Source organism: Grampus griseus (genome assembly GCF_964374135.1).
Source record: "Grampus griseus genome assembly, chromosome: 1".
NCBI lineage: Eukaryota > Metazoa > Chordata > Mammalia > Artiodactyla > Delphinidae > Grampus > Grampus griseus.
Window position 1 is genome coordinate 36,872,546 of NC_139017.1, and position 17,513 is coordinate 36,890,058.

General features: G+C 33.9%; 1 protein-coding gene across 4 annotated transcripts in view; it reads right to left on the reverse strand.

The window, feature by feature from the left end:
• The window catches only part of TRMT1L (tRNA methyltransferase 1L), a 36,220-nt gene that overhangs the window by 10,605 nt on the left and 8,102 nt on the right, over positions 1–17,513 (reverse strand). For all 4 annotated transcript variants that reach the window (XM_082655838.1, XM_082655837.1, XM_082655840.1 and 1 more), the window contains 7 exons: positions 16,243–16,307; positions 14,490–14,619; positions 12,687–12,810; positions 12,118–12,197; positions 7,287–7,536; positions 6,674–6,886; positions 5,562–5,752 (listed from right to left, as the gene is read on the reverse strand). In XM_082655838.1, coding sequence (XP_082511964.1) covers positions 5,562–5,752; positions 6,674–6,886; positions 7,287–7,536; positions 12,118–12,197; positions 12,687–12,810; positions 14,490–14,619; positions 16,243–16,307 — 1,053 coding nt within the window. The remainder of the gene's footprint in view (positions 1–5,561; positions 5,753–6,673; positions 6,887–7,286; positions 7,537–12,117; positions 12,198–12,686; positions 12,811–14,489; positions 14,620–16,242; positions 16,308–17,513) is intronic.

Consider the following 17,513-nt stretch of genomic DNA (forward strand, 5'->3'; position numbering starts at 1 on the left):
AAGACTTTAAATATTAGAAGAAACAGCTATGAGGTTTTAGCTGTTGACTTTAGGGAGTGGGGCAGATATCATTATTTTATTAATAAGACTTATGGAACTATTTGACTTTTTAAATTATGTATTACAAATTGATAAACATAAAAAATTCTAAGTGACCTGACTTTTTTGAAAGACATAATCATTTACACTCTGCAAGTCCTGTATGATTACAAACAAAATGCAGACAACAAATCATATTGCTTTATAGCAATTTATTAAGTAAAAAATCCTTTAAAATGTTTAATTAGGGGGAGGGGAAGGGATGGATTGGGAGTTTGGCGTTAGTAGTTGCAAACTATTACATTTAGGATGGATAAACAACAAGGTCCTACTGTATAGCACAGGGAACTATATCCAATCCCGTGGGATAAACCATAATGGAAAAGAATATAAAAAAGAATGTATATGTGTGTATAACTGAGTCACTTCGCTGTACAGCAAAAATAAACATAACACTGTAAATCAACTATATGTCAATTAAAAAATATTAAAAAAAAGAAAAACCACTGTAGTAACAGTCCAAAATTATACAGCAACATGAAGCACTTCTGATGGAGAGGGAAAGATGTTAGGTTTTTATGGATTCAGGATCAAATCTGAACAGAGTGTATTTGAGTTTAGTTACTTGTCGATACTGTAAAACACACATGGTGAGATATGAAAGGATAATAAACTCCATGTAAGAAAGAACTGATTCATAATTTTAAGGGCAGGAACACTGTCAGTAACACCAGGGTATGAGGTAAAAAACACTGAGATTCTTTTTTATTGAGGGAAACTCACATTACTGATACCCTTTTAAACACTGAAGAGGTCTGTTATTTCTTACATAAAGGAAAACTGAATTAGGAAAAAACAGAAAAGAAACCATAGGGCACTAAACCAATTATCCAGGAGGACCAAAACTTTCCAAAGTTTCATCAAAGATATTTATGAAATCTATATTTTAAAAAGCCAGAGTGGATTCTGTAACTCCTCTGATTATGTTGCATTGAAACCAAGATTAGGATGGTGGACTGAGCATTTAAACCTGTCTTCTCTTCTTATTCCAAATCTCTAGAAATGATAGAAAATATATTTTTATGAAAAATTCCTAAATAGTGCTGGAAAATAAGATGAGCCATCACACATCCCAAATCATTCAGTGCTTTCTGAAAGCCTACAAGCTGTGAGATCATACTACTGGAAGAAAACCACACTGGGGAGAATAGCTATTAAAGGCAGAAATAGCCTAGGGGCTATATGAACCTAAAAAGCAAGGACGAATGGCACTAGAGTAGCTCTAGGACAACTGTTAAAGGGATTGGTTAGAAACTACTTGAAGCAGCTTACGATTATATAACTCCTCTAATCCATGATTAGTAATTACAGAAGATATTTGTCTTCAGTTTGAAGTGATAAAGGTTTAGGTTGGAGAAGCAAGATAGTGCCCCAAACTTGATAAAAAACAATTATCTAGGGCCCTAAGAAGCTCTGAATTCCAAGTAGGATAAACACAGAGAGACTCACTCAGACACATCATAATCAAACTGCTGAAAGCTACACAGAAAATCTTGAAAGCAGTAAGAGAAAAATAACTCATCAAGTATGAGGGAACAACAATACAATTAATGGGGACTTCCCTGGTGGTGCAGTGGTTAAGAATCCGCCTGCCAAAGCAGGGGACATGGGTTTGAGCCCTGGTCTGGGAAGATCCCACATGCCGCGGAACAACTAAGCCCGTGCGCCACAACTACTGAGCCTGCGCTCTAGAGCCCACGAGTCACAACTACTGAAGCCCACGTACCACAACTAGTGAAGCCCACGTGTCTAGAGCCCGTGCTCCGCAACAAGAGAAGCCACGGCAATGAGAAGCCCGCGCACTACAACGAAGAGTAAACCCCGCTCGCTGCAACTAGAGAAAGCCCACGCACAGCAACGAAGACCCAGTGCAGCCATAGATAAATAAATAAATTAATTAAAAACAAAAAAACCCCAATTAATGGCTGACTTTTAATCAGAAATAATAGAGGCCAGAAGGCACTGGAATGACATAGTTGAAGTGCTCAGAGGAAAAAAAAGAACTATCAACCAATAATTCTACATCCAGCAAAACTATCCTTCAAAAAAGAAGGTGAAATAAAGACATTCTCAGGTAAACAAAAACTAGGAGAATTTGTTGTAGCAGACTCACCCTATAAGAAATACTAAAGGGGGTTCTTCAGGTTGAAAGGAAATTTTACAGAGTAATTTGAATCCAAAGGAAGGAATAAAAAGTACTGGAAAGGTAATTATGTGGGTAACAATGAAAGATATGTGTGTGTGTCTCTTTTCTTAATTTTCTTTTAAACTCATAGGATTTAAAAAATAATACTATATTATTGGATTGGGTCTGTAGATGTAATTAACATATGACAAAAATAGCACAGGAGGTGAGAGAAAAATAGAATTATATTAGAGCAAAGCTGCCACATTTTGCCAGTCTTAAGTCAGTATTAACCTGAGGTAGATCAAGATAAGTTAAAGGTATATATTATAATCCCTGGAGAAACCATTAAGAAGATAACTGGAAAAAACATAGCTAAGAAACCAACAGAGGAATTAACTTAAATGACACAGTAAAAAAATATTTAACACTATGAAGGCAGCAAAGGAGGAACACAGAAGACATGAGATACATATAAAACAAATAGTAAAAGTGCTGAAAAGCCAGACATTTTAATAACTACATTCAATATGAATGGTCTAAACACTCATCAAAAGGCAGAAACAATCAGATTGGATAAAAAAAGCAAGATCTAATAAGACACAGATTAAAACTAAAAGGATAAAAAATATATTATGCAAATAGTAACTATGAGAGTGGTATTTGTATTAATATCAGACTATAGGCTTTCAGATAAATATCAGGGATAAAGACAGACATTTCATAATGACAAAAGAGCCAAAGATGATACAACAATTATAAATATATATGAATATTTTTAGATAAAATGATAGTTAAAGAAGACAGGTTGAAGAGAGCACACGCATAATAGTACAACGTAAGACAAATTTTAGAATTAAAAAATATTTAAGAAAGCTTTCTTGAAAGGATATTTGAAGCTACATGATGAAAGGGGATGCCATGATTAGGAAAAATCCTAAAATTAAGGTTAGAACATAGTATTTCAAAAGTAAATATTCCTTTGGGAAGCCAGGCAAAATAATTATGTCATATAAAAGAAGGAAAAGTTACAATAATATTCAGTAATAGAAGACAATAAAAGAATTTTGACAAGGCACTCAAACTCTAAACTTTTTAAGTATAAAGCTATAAACAGGGAGCTTTAAACATGCAAGAAATCAAAGAGTATTTTCCCCATGAACCCTCTTGACTAAACTCAGAAAGTTAAATTTAGCCAACCAACACATAATTCAAGAAATTATGGCAAGAACACTGATGATGAGCACTGAATATATTTAATGTGTGGATTATACTGGCAAAATAGAATATAAATGTTACATATGACATAAAAATGGTATAATGGACAAAAATTAGGAAGGGAAAATGGAAAATGGCAGGCTATTACCTCATTTATGTTAGCAAAAAGCCAAAGTATATTACTTAAAACCGATAAATCCAAATTACAGAAACATACACATATTTGCTACTACAAAAGTAAACGTTAAGAAAATAAACAACAGACTAGATAAGTCAGTATCTCATATAGTTAAGAGAAAAGGGCAGAAAGGACAAATACTAAAACTTTAAAAAAATAAGGAGAATATAACCATAGAAACCAAAGAAATGAGAATCATTAGACAACACTTGGCTCAACTCTATGCAAATAAATTAGAAAAGCTGAGTGAATACTATTAACCCTTTAGTGAACAAATAATTCTGATGCTAGCTAAACTGTTCCCAAGCATTGAAAAAAATGTAAAAGTTCCAAATTCTTTTTGAAGGGAATTTAAACTAATTCTAAAGCCCAACCAAAATTATTCTAAAAAGGAAAACTATATACCATCTTATTTATGATATTGAAACAGAACTCCTTTAAAAAGTTAGTAAACAGAATCCATAATAAAAGAATACTTCCTGACAGAGTAGTTTATTCTAGAAAGTCAGAATGATTTGATATTGGAAAATTTTATTACAATCAATCAAATTAATAGACCTAAGGAGAAATACCATATAATCACCTCCACAGATGCTGAAAAAACATGTGACAAAATTCAACATCGTGATAAAACATAGTAAAATTGTAAATGAAGGTTACTTTCTCAACATGATAAATGATAGGTATCTCAGATTCAAGTATGAATCGGAAAGCACCAGAGGGAACTAAAACAAGGAACATGACAGGATGCCCTCCATTCCTACTATCAATTAACACTGTAGCAAAAGTATTAACTCTTGGACAAAAGAAAAGCATACTGGGTTCTTAGGAAGCTTCAGAACTGTAACAATATCTCTATCCTCCTTAATGTGATCAAGATAAACCACCAACTGGTTTATTTATTTATTTTTTGTTAAGCCAAAACAAAGGATCCAATGTCAGAACACTGAAAATAGAGCTATGAGAAGGGATTGTCTTAACAGATATTAAACAACTCTAAAAGTCTTCTGTAATCAAAACAGTGGGATAGAGGTGTATGAACATCCAACCACTGGAAAAGAATAGAAAATCCAGAAACAAACTCAAATACATGTGGGATTTTAGTATAAGATAAATATGGTAGTCTCAAATCACTGAAGACGTGAACTATTCAATGAAACATAACCTTCCTTGAATAATATAGGATAGGAAAGCTCTTTCCAACTACAGACAAAATCCAGAGTACATTAAAAGTTTGATTAACTTAACAACAGCAACAATGAAAAATTTCTGCATGAAAACGTAAAAAAAAAAAAGATGCAAACACAAGTGACAAAATGAGAAAAAATATCTGCAACTATCGTATCATATCACAAGGGTTAAACTCTAGTATATAAAGGAGTTCTTAAAAATCCATATTTAAAAAATGCCAAGAACCTAACAGAAAACAATGGGCAACTCTATGTCCCAGAAAAGCAAAATAGAAACAGCTTGATGAGGGCACAAGCCACATCTTTTTCCTTGATTCCCCAGGCCTGGCATATAGTAGAGGCTCAATAAATGTTTACTGAATGAATTTTATAACTGATGGCTTTTATATTCAGTCAGAAACATGAAAATTATTTTTATAGAATTAATGATTTGAAACATCCTAGATAAAGAGGTAATCTGACTTAATGTTCCTAAAATTAGTGACACTGGAAACTAAGTTATTTCTAGATGTTTCAACAGAGGGCAGGGCTAAAGAGCATTAATTATCATGAGTAAATGATTTTAATGAACTCACACGAATGTCTTGTCTGTTGATGAAAGGAAATCCAGTATAGGAAATAAAGTTAGCACTGTAATCTTTAAAATCAAAGGACAACAATATGTATAATTAGGGATGTGATAAAGGCTTATTCATTGGAGGCTTATAGATAAATTAAACCGAATATACAGTCAAAAGAAACTTGAATTTACCTTCTACCATATTACCATCCTTCTGAAAAATCCTCTCTTCACACCACTGACAATGGATTAGGTACTGAATCTTCTTGGCTGTTTCATCTGCAGAAGTAGGCCCCCTCAAAACTCTCACAACAACCAATACAAAATGTTCCAGAGCCACTGCAAACAGTACTTCTATGCCTTTGTTACATCGGGCTGCAGCTCTGGAAAAATTTATTAAAGTTATTTTGGGAGCTTATCATTTTCCTTTGTTTGGCATTATACTGACAGTACTAACTTGGACACTAAACTATGGATGGGTTATGGGAAAATAAGGAAAATTCAATTCTTAGTAGCAGTGATTTTAAAAGATCATTACTATAACTTCTACACAAATTGAAACACAGGATATATAGGATGCTTGGCAGGATTTTAGTAACTACACATTTTCCCTTATGAAATCTTCTCAATATTCTCTGGTTTTCAGTGTCACTTTGTTTCTTGTCATCACAACCATCTTTCTTTCTATCTACTTTTTTCTATAAAAGCTTCCTCTAAACAGTATATGTTTATTGAGTACTAACTACATGCAGGAACTGAACAGTCAGTGAAAAATGAATAAGCAAAGTCCTTGCCATTATTACTTTTATATACTTTTGGATTAAATTCTACTTGATACACCATTTATGTACTTAGTTTTCCCTCTACAGTTCTAAACTAACTTAAACTTTGTATGTATTGATTTGAATCAAGTTTATAAGCCATCATTTTTTTAAACTACATAAATAAAAGATGAAATGGACAAAAAATGATTGTTTCTAAATCTAAAAACAGGCTTTGCTTTCCCTTTTCATGGTGCTGTCCCCTACATTGTTGAAATAAACTGATTTGAAATTAACTTTCAATATTTCCTTTCTTAGTAATTTAATTATTTTAATAACATTTTAAATTGAAGAGTAAACTATTTTAGGCACAAGCTTTCAAATCAAATTCTAACTTAAGATTACCAAACAAATCAAGATTACATATATGGAATACGGAATTTGTATTTCGTGCATATTTTGAAGAATGAAATAAACACTTCTTGTAATATTATTTCGTTTTATCATATACCCAGACAAGGTACACTGTTGGCCATTTGGTACCTTGCCACTGCAGCTACAACAATTCTGGCTGCTAGCTCCTTGTAATATTCAGTTCGGACAATGTTACAGCCGTAGTGACGCCGGGCAACATGTTGTGCCTTGGCATATAAAGAACTGATATCTGTAGAAGTCACTGACACTATGCCAAGGTTTCTTATATTTCTGAATGCAGAATCAAGATAGTTCACAGATGTTCCAAAAGGGTCTAGGTGTCTAAAATCACAAAGAATACAGACATATTTAAAATCATACTAGTATCCAAAATAATACCATTGTCATTATTTCTAATGACAAAATTCCATGGATTCAAAAGGACTTCATAAATCTATTTTAAATATATAATTATGTTTTTAAAGTAAGCAATAAAATGATCATATGATAGGTTACACATGTAAAAATAAATCAGGCTGAGAGGAAATTGTCATGCCCAGGCATTTTATTTCAAATGCTAGAAAATGTTCTTACTGCTTTCCTTAGGCCAATGCCAAAAAACTTTATTAATTTAAATAAACAAACAGTGACAAACTATGTTAATTTTTAACGGCCCCCTTCCTACCCCGTCTCCCGCCAAATCCAAGTCAGTTTAGAAAGTGACACAATTTTTTTCACTTACATGAAATCAAAAGATCTCAAATGCATCAGTACATTGGCATCCATTTTGGTCACCTTAATATTACCAAAGTTTTCCTCTCCTTCTTCAGGAATATCATCACTCTCTTCCTTTTCCTTACAGTCCACTACCACTTTCAGTTTGTTTAAATGGCAGTTCTCCTGAATCAACGTCACAGAGTTTTCATTCAAATCATTAATTGTAACCTTGACTGCATTCCCAAGGTGTTTTGCCCATTGTAATCCCATTATCCCTTGGGAGAAATTGGAGGAAAAATGAGTTTTTAAATTGTAATAAAGAATAAAAGTAGTATAATAATAAAGAATATAATTTTATAAACAACAAAAACAATTTTCAAAATCTTAATACTTTCATAAGTAATTCTTATTCTACTTTCTCACTAAAATGCCTCTGAAGAAAATTTACCACAAGAAAATGTGTCCAACAGATTTCCATTAATAGTTTGTAAAAAAACTTTTCTATAATCCATGTTCAAATAAAATATCCATGTATGTTCTTTATTTGGGCTTTGGTAGGATTTTTTTTTCTTTCTTTTTACAATGGAATACTTTTTTGAAACAAAATCTTACAGAGAAACCCAATATACAATATGAGTAAGAGTGCAGTTACTGTACGTGAAGGGAAGATGGGTAGTTGGAACTCCTCCTGCTGAAGTTTACCCTAATGCACCAAAATATGAAAACAACTTTCCTGGATCAGTGCTTTTCAAATACTGCACAACAGCATCATTGTGAATGAAAAAGAACAACTTTGTATGTGTAAGCAAATGACCAAGAGGAATTGAGACCAAGAGGGCCCTTCTCACAGGCTTTCTATTCCTATTGGACTTGAGTCATAAGGGACATTCACTACACAGTGGGAGATGGTGACACAAGCCTAGCCAATATGGAGTAGAAAAGGCCCTATTTACGGGAAGTATTAACCATCTTCTCCCTACATGTGCTTCATAAATGTAAAAAGTTAGCATTTACTATGTGCCATGGTCTTTACATACATTTTCCTACTCTTATAACAAGCTTGTGAAGTAAGTTCCAATATTCACATTTTATATTTATTTATTTGGCTGCGTTGGGTCTTAGTTGTGGCAGGTGGGCTCCTTATTTGTGGCTCACCAGCTTCTTAGTTGTGGCACGTAGGCTCCTTAGTTGCAGCAGGCAGGCTCCTTAGTTGCGGCTCACTGGCTCCTTAGTTGTGGCATGTGAACTCTTAGTTGCATCATGCATGTGGGATCTAGTTCCTGGATGAGGGATCAAACCTGGGCCCCCTGCATTGAGAGCGCGGAGTCTTAACTACTGCACCACCAGGGAAGTCCCTATCCACGTTTCAGAGATGGGGAAACATGCAAAATGACTGCTATGAGCTTGATTTTAGTTTACCAAGGCACATTAAAAAGAAAAGGCTGAGAAGATCTTACTTAAATGATAGTTTTAGGGATTTCAGGTAAAAAAAAAGAGTAGTTCATTGCATCATTATTTACAGTAGCCAAGATATGGACACAATCTAAGTGTCCACAGATGGATGAATGAATAAAGAATATGTGGTATATATATATATACATACATATATATATATATATGTATGTGTGTGTGTGTGTATATATATATATATATATATATATATATATACCCAGTGGAATACCATTCAGCCATAAAACAGAAGGCAATCCTGCCATTTCAGACAACATGGATGGACCCTGAAGGCAGTATGCTAAGTGAAATAAATCAGAGAAAGACAAATACTGTATGATCTAACTTACATGTGGAATCTAAAAAAACCAAACTCACAGAAATGGAGATCGGATTTGTGGCTGCCAGAGGTGGAGACTGGAAGGGTGGGAGAACTGGGTGGATATGGACGGGTACAGACTTGCAGTTATAAGATAAATATGTTCTGGGGATATAATGTATAGCAGGGTGATTATAGTTAATGAGACTGTACTGTTTATTGGAAAGTGACTAAGAAAGAAGAACACAGAAGTTCTCATAAAAACGGAAAGAAAAATCTGTAACTATGTGAGGTGATGGATGTTAATTTTTTTTGGTGATCATTTTACAATATATACATATCATTATGTTGTATATCTAAAACTTATACAATGTTATATGTTGATTATATCTCAATAAAACTGGAGGAAAAAAAAGAAAAAAAATGACTCCACTATCAAGAAACGTATACAGTACCCAGTCTAGGATAGACATTTAATAAATTTTATTGAATGTAAAAAGAGAGAGAGAGAGAAGTTGTGTCAGGGAAAATGCTGGGAAATAAATCTGGAAAAGTAGATTGGGTCAGATTATAGAGGATATTAAATTGCAATCTGAGAAGCTGAACTCTATTTAGACAATAAAGATGCATGATTTTTTTGACTGAGAAGTAACATTATCAATTCAGTGTTTCAGAGGAAGGGCTGTTTGCAATAACATACAAGACAGACTGGGTGGGAGAGATATCATTGCCAAAAATCATTACATTGGTGGATATGGAATGGAAAAGGAGTATGAGTCATAATAAAAAAGAATAATTAGAACAGATCGGTGGTTGAGTGTATGTGGGGACAGTGGCAGAAAAAGGAGTAAAAATTGATTCAAATTTAAAATACGACTGGTGGGACTTCCCTGGTGGTCCAGTGGTAAAGAATCTGCCTTCCAATGCAGGGGACGTGAGTTCGATCCCTGGTCGGGGAACTAAGATCCTACATGTCACGGGGCAACTAACCCTGCGCGCCACAACTACTGAGCTCACCCACCTCTACTAAAGAGCCTGCGTTCTGCAAACTACAGAGCCTATGTGCTCTGGAGCCCACGCCACAACTAGAGAAGAGAAAACCCGCATGTCACAACTATAGAGAAGCCTGCGTGCCACTACGAAGAGCCTGCGCACCACGAGTGCTGCAACAAAATATCCCACATGCCGCAATGAATATGCTGCATGCTGCAACAAAGACCCAACCCAGCCAAATAAACAAATATTAAAAAAAAAATCCAACTGGCTCAGAGGATGTGATCAGCTTAAAATCACTACTTCATCACTTTTACCATATTTACAGAGACATTACTAATGATGATGATGATGGTAGTAGAAGTGGTAATAATACAATAATGATGATACTGAGTACTTTTATAGCATTTGCTATATACCAGACACTGTTCCAATTTCTTTACATGTATTAATTTACCTAATCTTCACATTATTTTATGGTGGGTACCCTCCTTTAGATAGATGAGGAAACTGAAGCATAAATTTCCTGTGGTTAGACAGCTAACACGTTATAAAGCTGGGATTTGAATGCAGCCAGTTTGATTCCACAGTCCATGTTTTTCACCACTAGTTCTCCCTGAGGAGAGGAACATGAGAGCTAAGTCATGCTTTCATCCCATTGGTACAAACTTCCCAAGAATACACTCCTATAACCTTTAAGAAGTAAGATGTGGATTAGGTACAAGTGGCTTCTTAGAAATTTTCTACTTTTTCCATTATCTTTTCTCTACTGTTAAGTCCTTTTGGGAAAAATGTTCTCAATCTTTAAAATTTCACCTTACCCCACTGCCTAATGACTAAGCAATATTTACTGCATCACAAAAAAGAGACAACCAAATACCAACTGATAGCTGATTGCAGTAGATGTGTATTCTTGCAAAAAAAAAAAAAATCCTATCTGAATCTGCAAACCTGAAGATCCAACTACCAATTTACAGAAATACGAGAGACAGAGGAACCATGTGATGGTTCATCTTATATGAACCATGGTGATGCAATCAGCAAAAATCTAGACTGTGGGAAACTCTACAGGGCAAATGACCTGTTATATCAACAAATAATTATCACACATACACACAAAATGATGGAAGGTAATATAGATTAAGAAGAGACTTAAGAGACATACTAAACAACTGAAATATATAGTCTTTGTTTGGATTCAGATTTGAATTTAAAAAAAATTATGAAATAGGTATATCTAAACATTTGATGACATTAAAGAATTATTCTTAATTTTTTAGGTGTGATATGGTATATGGGTTTTAATTGTAAAAAGTCCTTGTCTTTTACATATCCCATTGAAATATTTACAGATGAAATGATCTGTGATTTGTTTCAAAATAATGGGGATATAGAATGGAGGAATGAGGTATGAGGGAAAGTGCATGGGAATACATATATAAGACTGAGTATGAATTGGTAATTTCTGAAGTGAGTGATGGATATAAAGGGATTCATTTATTATATGCTCTACTTTTGTATATATTTGAAAATTTTCCATAATAAAAAAATTTACCTTGGATCTTTTTTTTATATCAAAATATTTTGCTACATATGATATCCATATAAATTTCCTAAGAAAAGATACTGTACCAGAAGGTGGGCAAAAGGTACAAATTTCCAATTATAAGATAAATAAGTACTAGGGATGAAATGTACAACATGACTATGTATACGTAACACTGTTATATAGGAACATCAAGAGGGTAAATGCTAAGAGTTCTCATCACAAGGAGAAATATCTTTTCTTCTTTCTTTTCTTCTTATGGTATTGTATCTACATGAGATGATGGATGTTAGCTGAACCTACTGTGGTAATCATTTCACAATATATGTAAAGCAAATCATCATGCTGTACACCTCAAACGTGTACACCTGTACAGTGATGTATGCCAATTATTTCTCAATAAAACTGGGAAAAAAATCTCTTCAGGTTCACATGATATAAACAAACCCTTAGTTTTCAAAGTGGCTAAACAACAAGAAAAAAAAAGGGAAAGAAAAGATACTGTACAGATTTGATAAAGTGGGGTTCCAAAAAGGCTTCATTACTTACCAGTAGCTCCAAAGGCATCTAGACATTCCAAAGGTTTTCGTTCCTTAGCCAAAGCAGCCAGTGTACAGAATATTAGCTGCCTAGAAGAAAATATAACAATCAAATAATTTTACGGCACCATGGTTTCATCATTGTAGATTTTATTTTAAGAATAGTGAGAAATGGGGCTCCTATTTACTATGCAAACTATTTTGGAAAGAGACCTAATATTATATTCCTTACTTAACAGTACAAGAACTAAAAATCTGTGAAATTAAACTACAAATCGAATTGGGTTTTATTAACAAGCATTCACGATGAATAATGATTTTATAAATAAAACTTGCCCACAAACTTGCCCAACATGTTCATTTAATTATATAAAGTTAGACCTGTTTTACTCTCTGAGAAAGAAATTGGTTTGGCAGAAAAATAAAAGAGAGAAAACAATCATTCTGAGAAAATGCTAAAATAAATGATTTTCAATCTATACCTAGTTTTGTTTCAATATATTAAAACAAAAAGATTAGGAAAAGGTACATCTGTAATTATTTGAAACATCCCATAACCCTGTTTTCAATTTACCTTACCGATTTAGTTTCATTTTGGGATTAAAATAGGAATCTGTTTTCTGAGGTACAGAATAGTTGGGACAAACTTGTACATCTGTGTCTGCCTCTTTCAAAATTTCATTAGGTGGTTTGGCAGCAGAAGCTAAAATTACAAAAAAAAAAAAGATTTCCAGTGAAATACAAAATAATTCTAAATATCAAAAACAATATACATTAAAAAAATAACCTTCCTTTATAATATTTCATGTTAATGAAATCAGTTGAGTAGATGCCAAAAAAGTCCCCACAAACTGACCTACCTAGCACTGTCTCTGGAAAAGAGTAGTACTCAGTTAAGTATTTGGTGAATTAAAGTTTGTCAGCTTAAAATCTTAACTGTCTAGCACATCAATGTATCTGTATACCTAGTTAAGAATAATCAACCTAAGATAGTACAAAATCCTAAAATACCTTTATTACTCATCAAACACTACATTGTGTTTATATAGGTTGGTTGCTAAATATATTTTATTGTGGTTTAAACATTAGAAAATTAACCTTTCTGTGTAGTTACATTCCATTAGCCAGCGTGGATAACTAAGAGTCACTATATTTCCTGAATGTGCTTGACTTCAGAACACTTTCTCATAATTATGATTTTAAATCACAAATTATATTCAAACAGCTATAAGCTAATGTAAAAAAATTATTCTATATTTAATATACATTAGAATCATTTAGCTATAAACCCAAATGAAACAGTGATGTTTGTGTGAATATATTTTAAATATTTAAGAAAGGAAACATATGTAATATGTGTGGGGGAAATATAATTGAGATTCTCTATGTTTGGATTTCTTGATAACATTACTATCAGAATGTTAACTAAATGGGAACCATATTTCCCTTTCTACAATGCCAAATAAAAGTAATCTTTCCTAGTGTTGTGTTATATATCTTTCTATACTCAACAGTGTCAAGTCACATATCTCACAAGATCAGCCTTTCTCAAACCAGGTTCTGTGAGCAAATTAAGCCCTTCAAATAATTATTTTAGTGACTTTTTTTTTTTCAATTCTTAAAGGGAAGGTCCAGAGTACCATTCTAGACGTATAAGAGATAAGTTAATTCATTACATATAATGGATGCCTTAGGGCAGGAGGGCTTAATTCTTTTTTTTTTTTTTTTTTGCGGTATGCGGGCCTCTCACTGTTGTGGCCTCTCCTGTTGCGGAGCACAGGCTCCGGACGCGCAGGCTCAGCGGCCATGTCTCACGGGCCCAGCCACTCCGCGATATGTGGGATCTTCCCGGACCGGGGCACGAACCCGCGTTCCCTACATCTGCAAGCAGACTCCCAACCACTGCGCCACTAGGGAAGCCCGGGCTTAATTCTTAATTCTTGAGAAGGAACTGTCTCAGTATTAACAAGCTACTAATAACTCGATATCACTCAGGATAATAAAGAGTCTTTATATATCACTCTACCTCCTTTTTCCAGTGTTTTTCGATAATAAGTATAACACAGTTATTGGTACAGGAGCCGTCATTCGTAATAAAATTCTATAGTCTTTCATTAAGATACCTATATTTACTTGAACATCAGTTACTTTTTTCTACCCATATTTAATATCTATCCCAGATATTAAATATATCTGTTAAATTGAGAACAGTTGAATATTGTTGGGAGTCTCACAGAAACAAAACAAAACCTGACAGATTAGTAGTTAACTAAATGATTTGGTTAAGTCACTGTATTTTGTCTGCTTGATATCTGAAAAGAATAATTAGACCATTGTTTAAGAATTTAATTATTAACATGTTAATGAGATTGCTCAACTTACCAGCAATATAGGTGGATTTAGTCTCTCCTTTATTCACATGGCGCCTAACATGTCCTAGCATATCCGTCCTTCTGGTGATTGTTGCTGAACAAATAATACAATGATAATGGGCTCCCATTTTACTGGACATCTATCAAACAGAGTATTTAATTTAAATATATAAATAAGTTACTAAGACAATGAAAGAAAAGTTTATTTAATGTTGTAAATTTATGTATGTTAGTGTATTTAGAGTTTAACGTATAGAAGATAGTATTCATTTTGCCATGTGACTTTGAAAGGATTTTTACTTCCTTACCTATATTTACATATGCTTTTTAATCTTACTTTACAATAGGCCACAAGTTTAATTTCTTAGTTTTTTCCATTCATTCTAATCAGCAAATAACTGTACTCTATCTTCTATAAGCAGCACTTAACAAACGGTATGACACTAGCAGCAATGTGCTGGTAGATGTATAGCAACTGGCTCTCCAGGAAAATAAAGCCCTGTTGTAGTGTCTGCAGCCGTCTGTGGTTTATGTACTCTACCATGGCCGATGTCAAGCTACAACCGTGACATCTGAAGCTACCAATGGGACATCACTGAACGTGAATTTGGGAAGAGATGTGCAATATCATACCAGAGAACACTGCCACCGTGCAGATACAGAATACATAAATAACGTTAAGAGCACAGGTAAAAGTAAAATGTAAAATAAATGGGAAGTAGTGAGTTGTGAGTATTCATTAACTTTGTTTTTAATATAATTTATTTACTTTTAAGTTTATATAATTTAATTTTTGATGATGGCCACATTTAACAACGAGCTTTCAAGATTTCTGGAAAATTGAGCTAGTTCTAGCACACTACTAAATGTTAGAGACAGGATAAAAAGTCTATTTTTCCAAGTAAAAATTCTCACTTTATAGTTCCTCATTTAGCTAAGAACAAAACCACCACTCCAACAGCTCTTCCTGCTTTTGATGCCTTTTTACTCTTACGTCCTGTTTACTCGGGATTATAGAGCAAGGAGAGAATAGTCAAGAACATTGCGCAAGGTTCCTTATGGCATTGTGGTTATCATATTCAAAATAGATAGGGTTAATGGACTAAGCATTATTCTAACTACTTAAGAAATGTTTGTTCCCCACCCCCTGCCAGTTCTTTACTTTTTTTAGTGACTTGAAAGGAAAGTTAATAATGAGGACCCATTAAACTAATATGCATTCAGGATAGTGTCACTATAAAATATTTTACAATTTGTATTCCCCAAAGGTCAAATCTATCCTAAAAGTAAACACATGTACTTTAAAAAAAAAGTTAGTGAGATTTCAGAAAGTTTCTTCCTTCTGTCCTTTGACAAAGTAAGAGGAAGAACATAGGGAGGATGAGTATGAATCGACACATATTAAGATATTTACTAACCCACAGAAATTAAAGGCTCTTATTCCATGATCAAAATTTATTTTGAAAGAAAAAAATTACTATTTAAAAATCTCCATTCCAAAATTAGTAAGTGGGTTAATTTTCCTTTTGAACACAAGAGAGCAGGTGATCTGACTGAAATTAAAAACTTTAAAATGAAAAGTTCAATACAGCAACTTCTTTCATACATTTCATATTTTTCCTACTATGGTAATCTGAAAGCCCTTGTAAACAAAATCTTAAACTCATTGCTGAATACGCACGTTTTAGTCGTAAAGCAACTCAAAATTGCACTTTCTTTACGGACAGCTAAGTCTAAAAAAAACAAATCTACCATGTGATTACCTGTTCTCCAATAATGTTTGGTTTCACTGGTCGACAAGGTAAGTGACAGATGCACATCCTGTAACCTAGAATGAAGAATGAAGAATTGCTGCTTGTCTATCACTGTTCATTAAGTATTCAGTTATTATTAAAAATTACTAGCAAATTTTATTTTATAAGAATAATTGAGATTATTCTTATATTTGTAATGTCATAGTTTATTTGAATGAGACTGCCTTAGTTTTATGTACTTGCTGTATATGACATAATATAAAAACAAATACAGGAGGATCTAGGGTCAAAACCTGGTTCTGCCAAAAATATCTGTGTTACCTTTGTTTAGTCATTTAGCTTCTTTGGGACTCAGTTTTATCGTCTTTCTGCCATCTTGACTTTTTCTTAGGCTTCATCTTCTCTGCCTTATGCTGCATTTACCATTATACAGCCTCTTCTTCATTTATGATACAGCACTATCTTAGTTCTCTTCCCATCTTTCCTACTTAATCTTCTTTACAGATTCTTTTCCCTCTCTTACTCGAAAATGTAGATTTTCTGTATGCTTGATGTGCTACAAAAATTTTTTCTCATTTCCTTGGTAACTGTAGTACCTTTCATGATTGCAACTATCTCCCTTGTGAGAAGGAATCCCAAATTATAGCTCTCTTACCAACTCATTCCTGAGGGCCAGATCTCTACTTTCAATTGCCTATTGAAGACATATGACTGGTTATTTCAAAACCTACTGTCGGGAATTCCCTGGTGGTCCAGTGGATAGGACTCCACGCTACCACTGCAGGGCACATGGGTTTGATCCCTGGTCCCTGTTCGGGGAACTAAGATCCCACAAGCCGTGTGACGCAGCCAAGAAAAACAAAAACAAAAACCCAACAACAACAGAACTCCAAAAAACCTACTGTCAAGGACTAAAATTTTCACTTCCTCTTGAACCAGGTCTCTTTTTCGCCTTTTTAATGAATGATAATGCCTTCCAGTTACTCCCAATTCAAAACCTAAGTTATCTTTAACTCCTTTCTTCTCATACTTTACATCCAATCATTTATTTGTATATGTTGAAGTGTCTCAGGACTCAGACCTTGGACAACAACTTTTTTCCACCTATATGTACTCTTAAGGTTATCCCACCCAGTCTTACGGCTTTAAATACCATCTATATTCTGACAACTCCCAAATATGTATCTCTAGCCCAAACCTTTTCCCCAAAGTCTAGATTCATGTAGCCTCCAGGCTACTTGATATCTCCACTAGATGCATCTCAACATTTGCATGCCTAA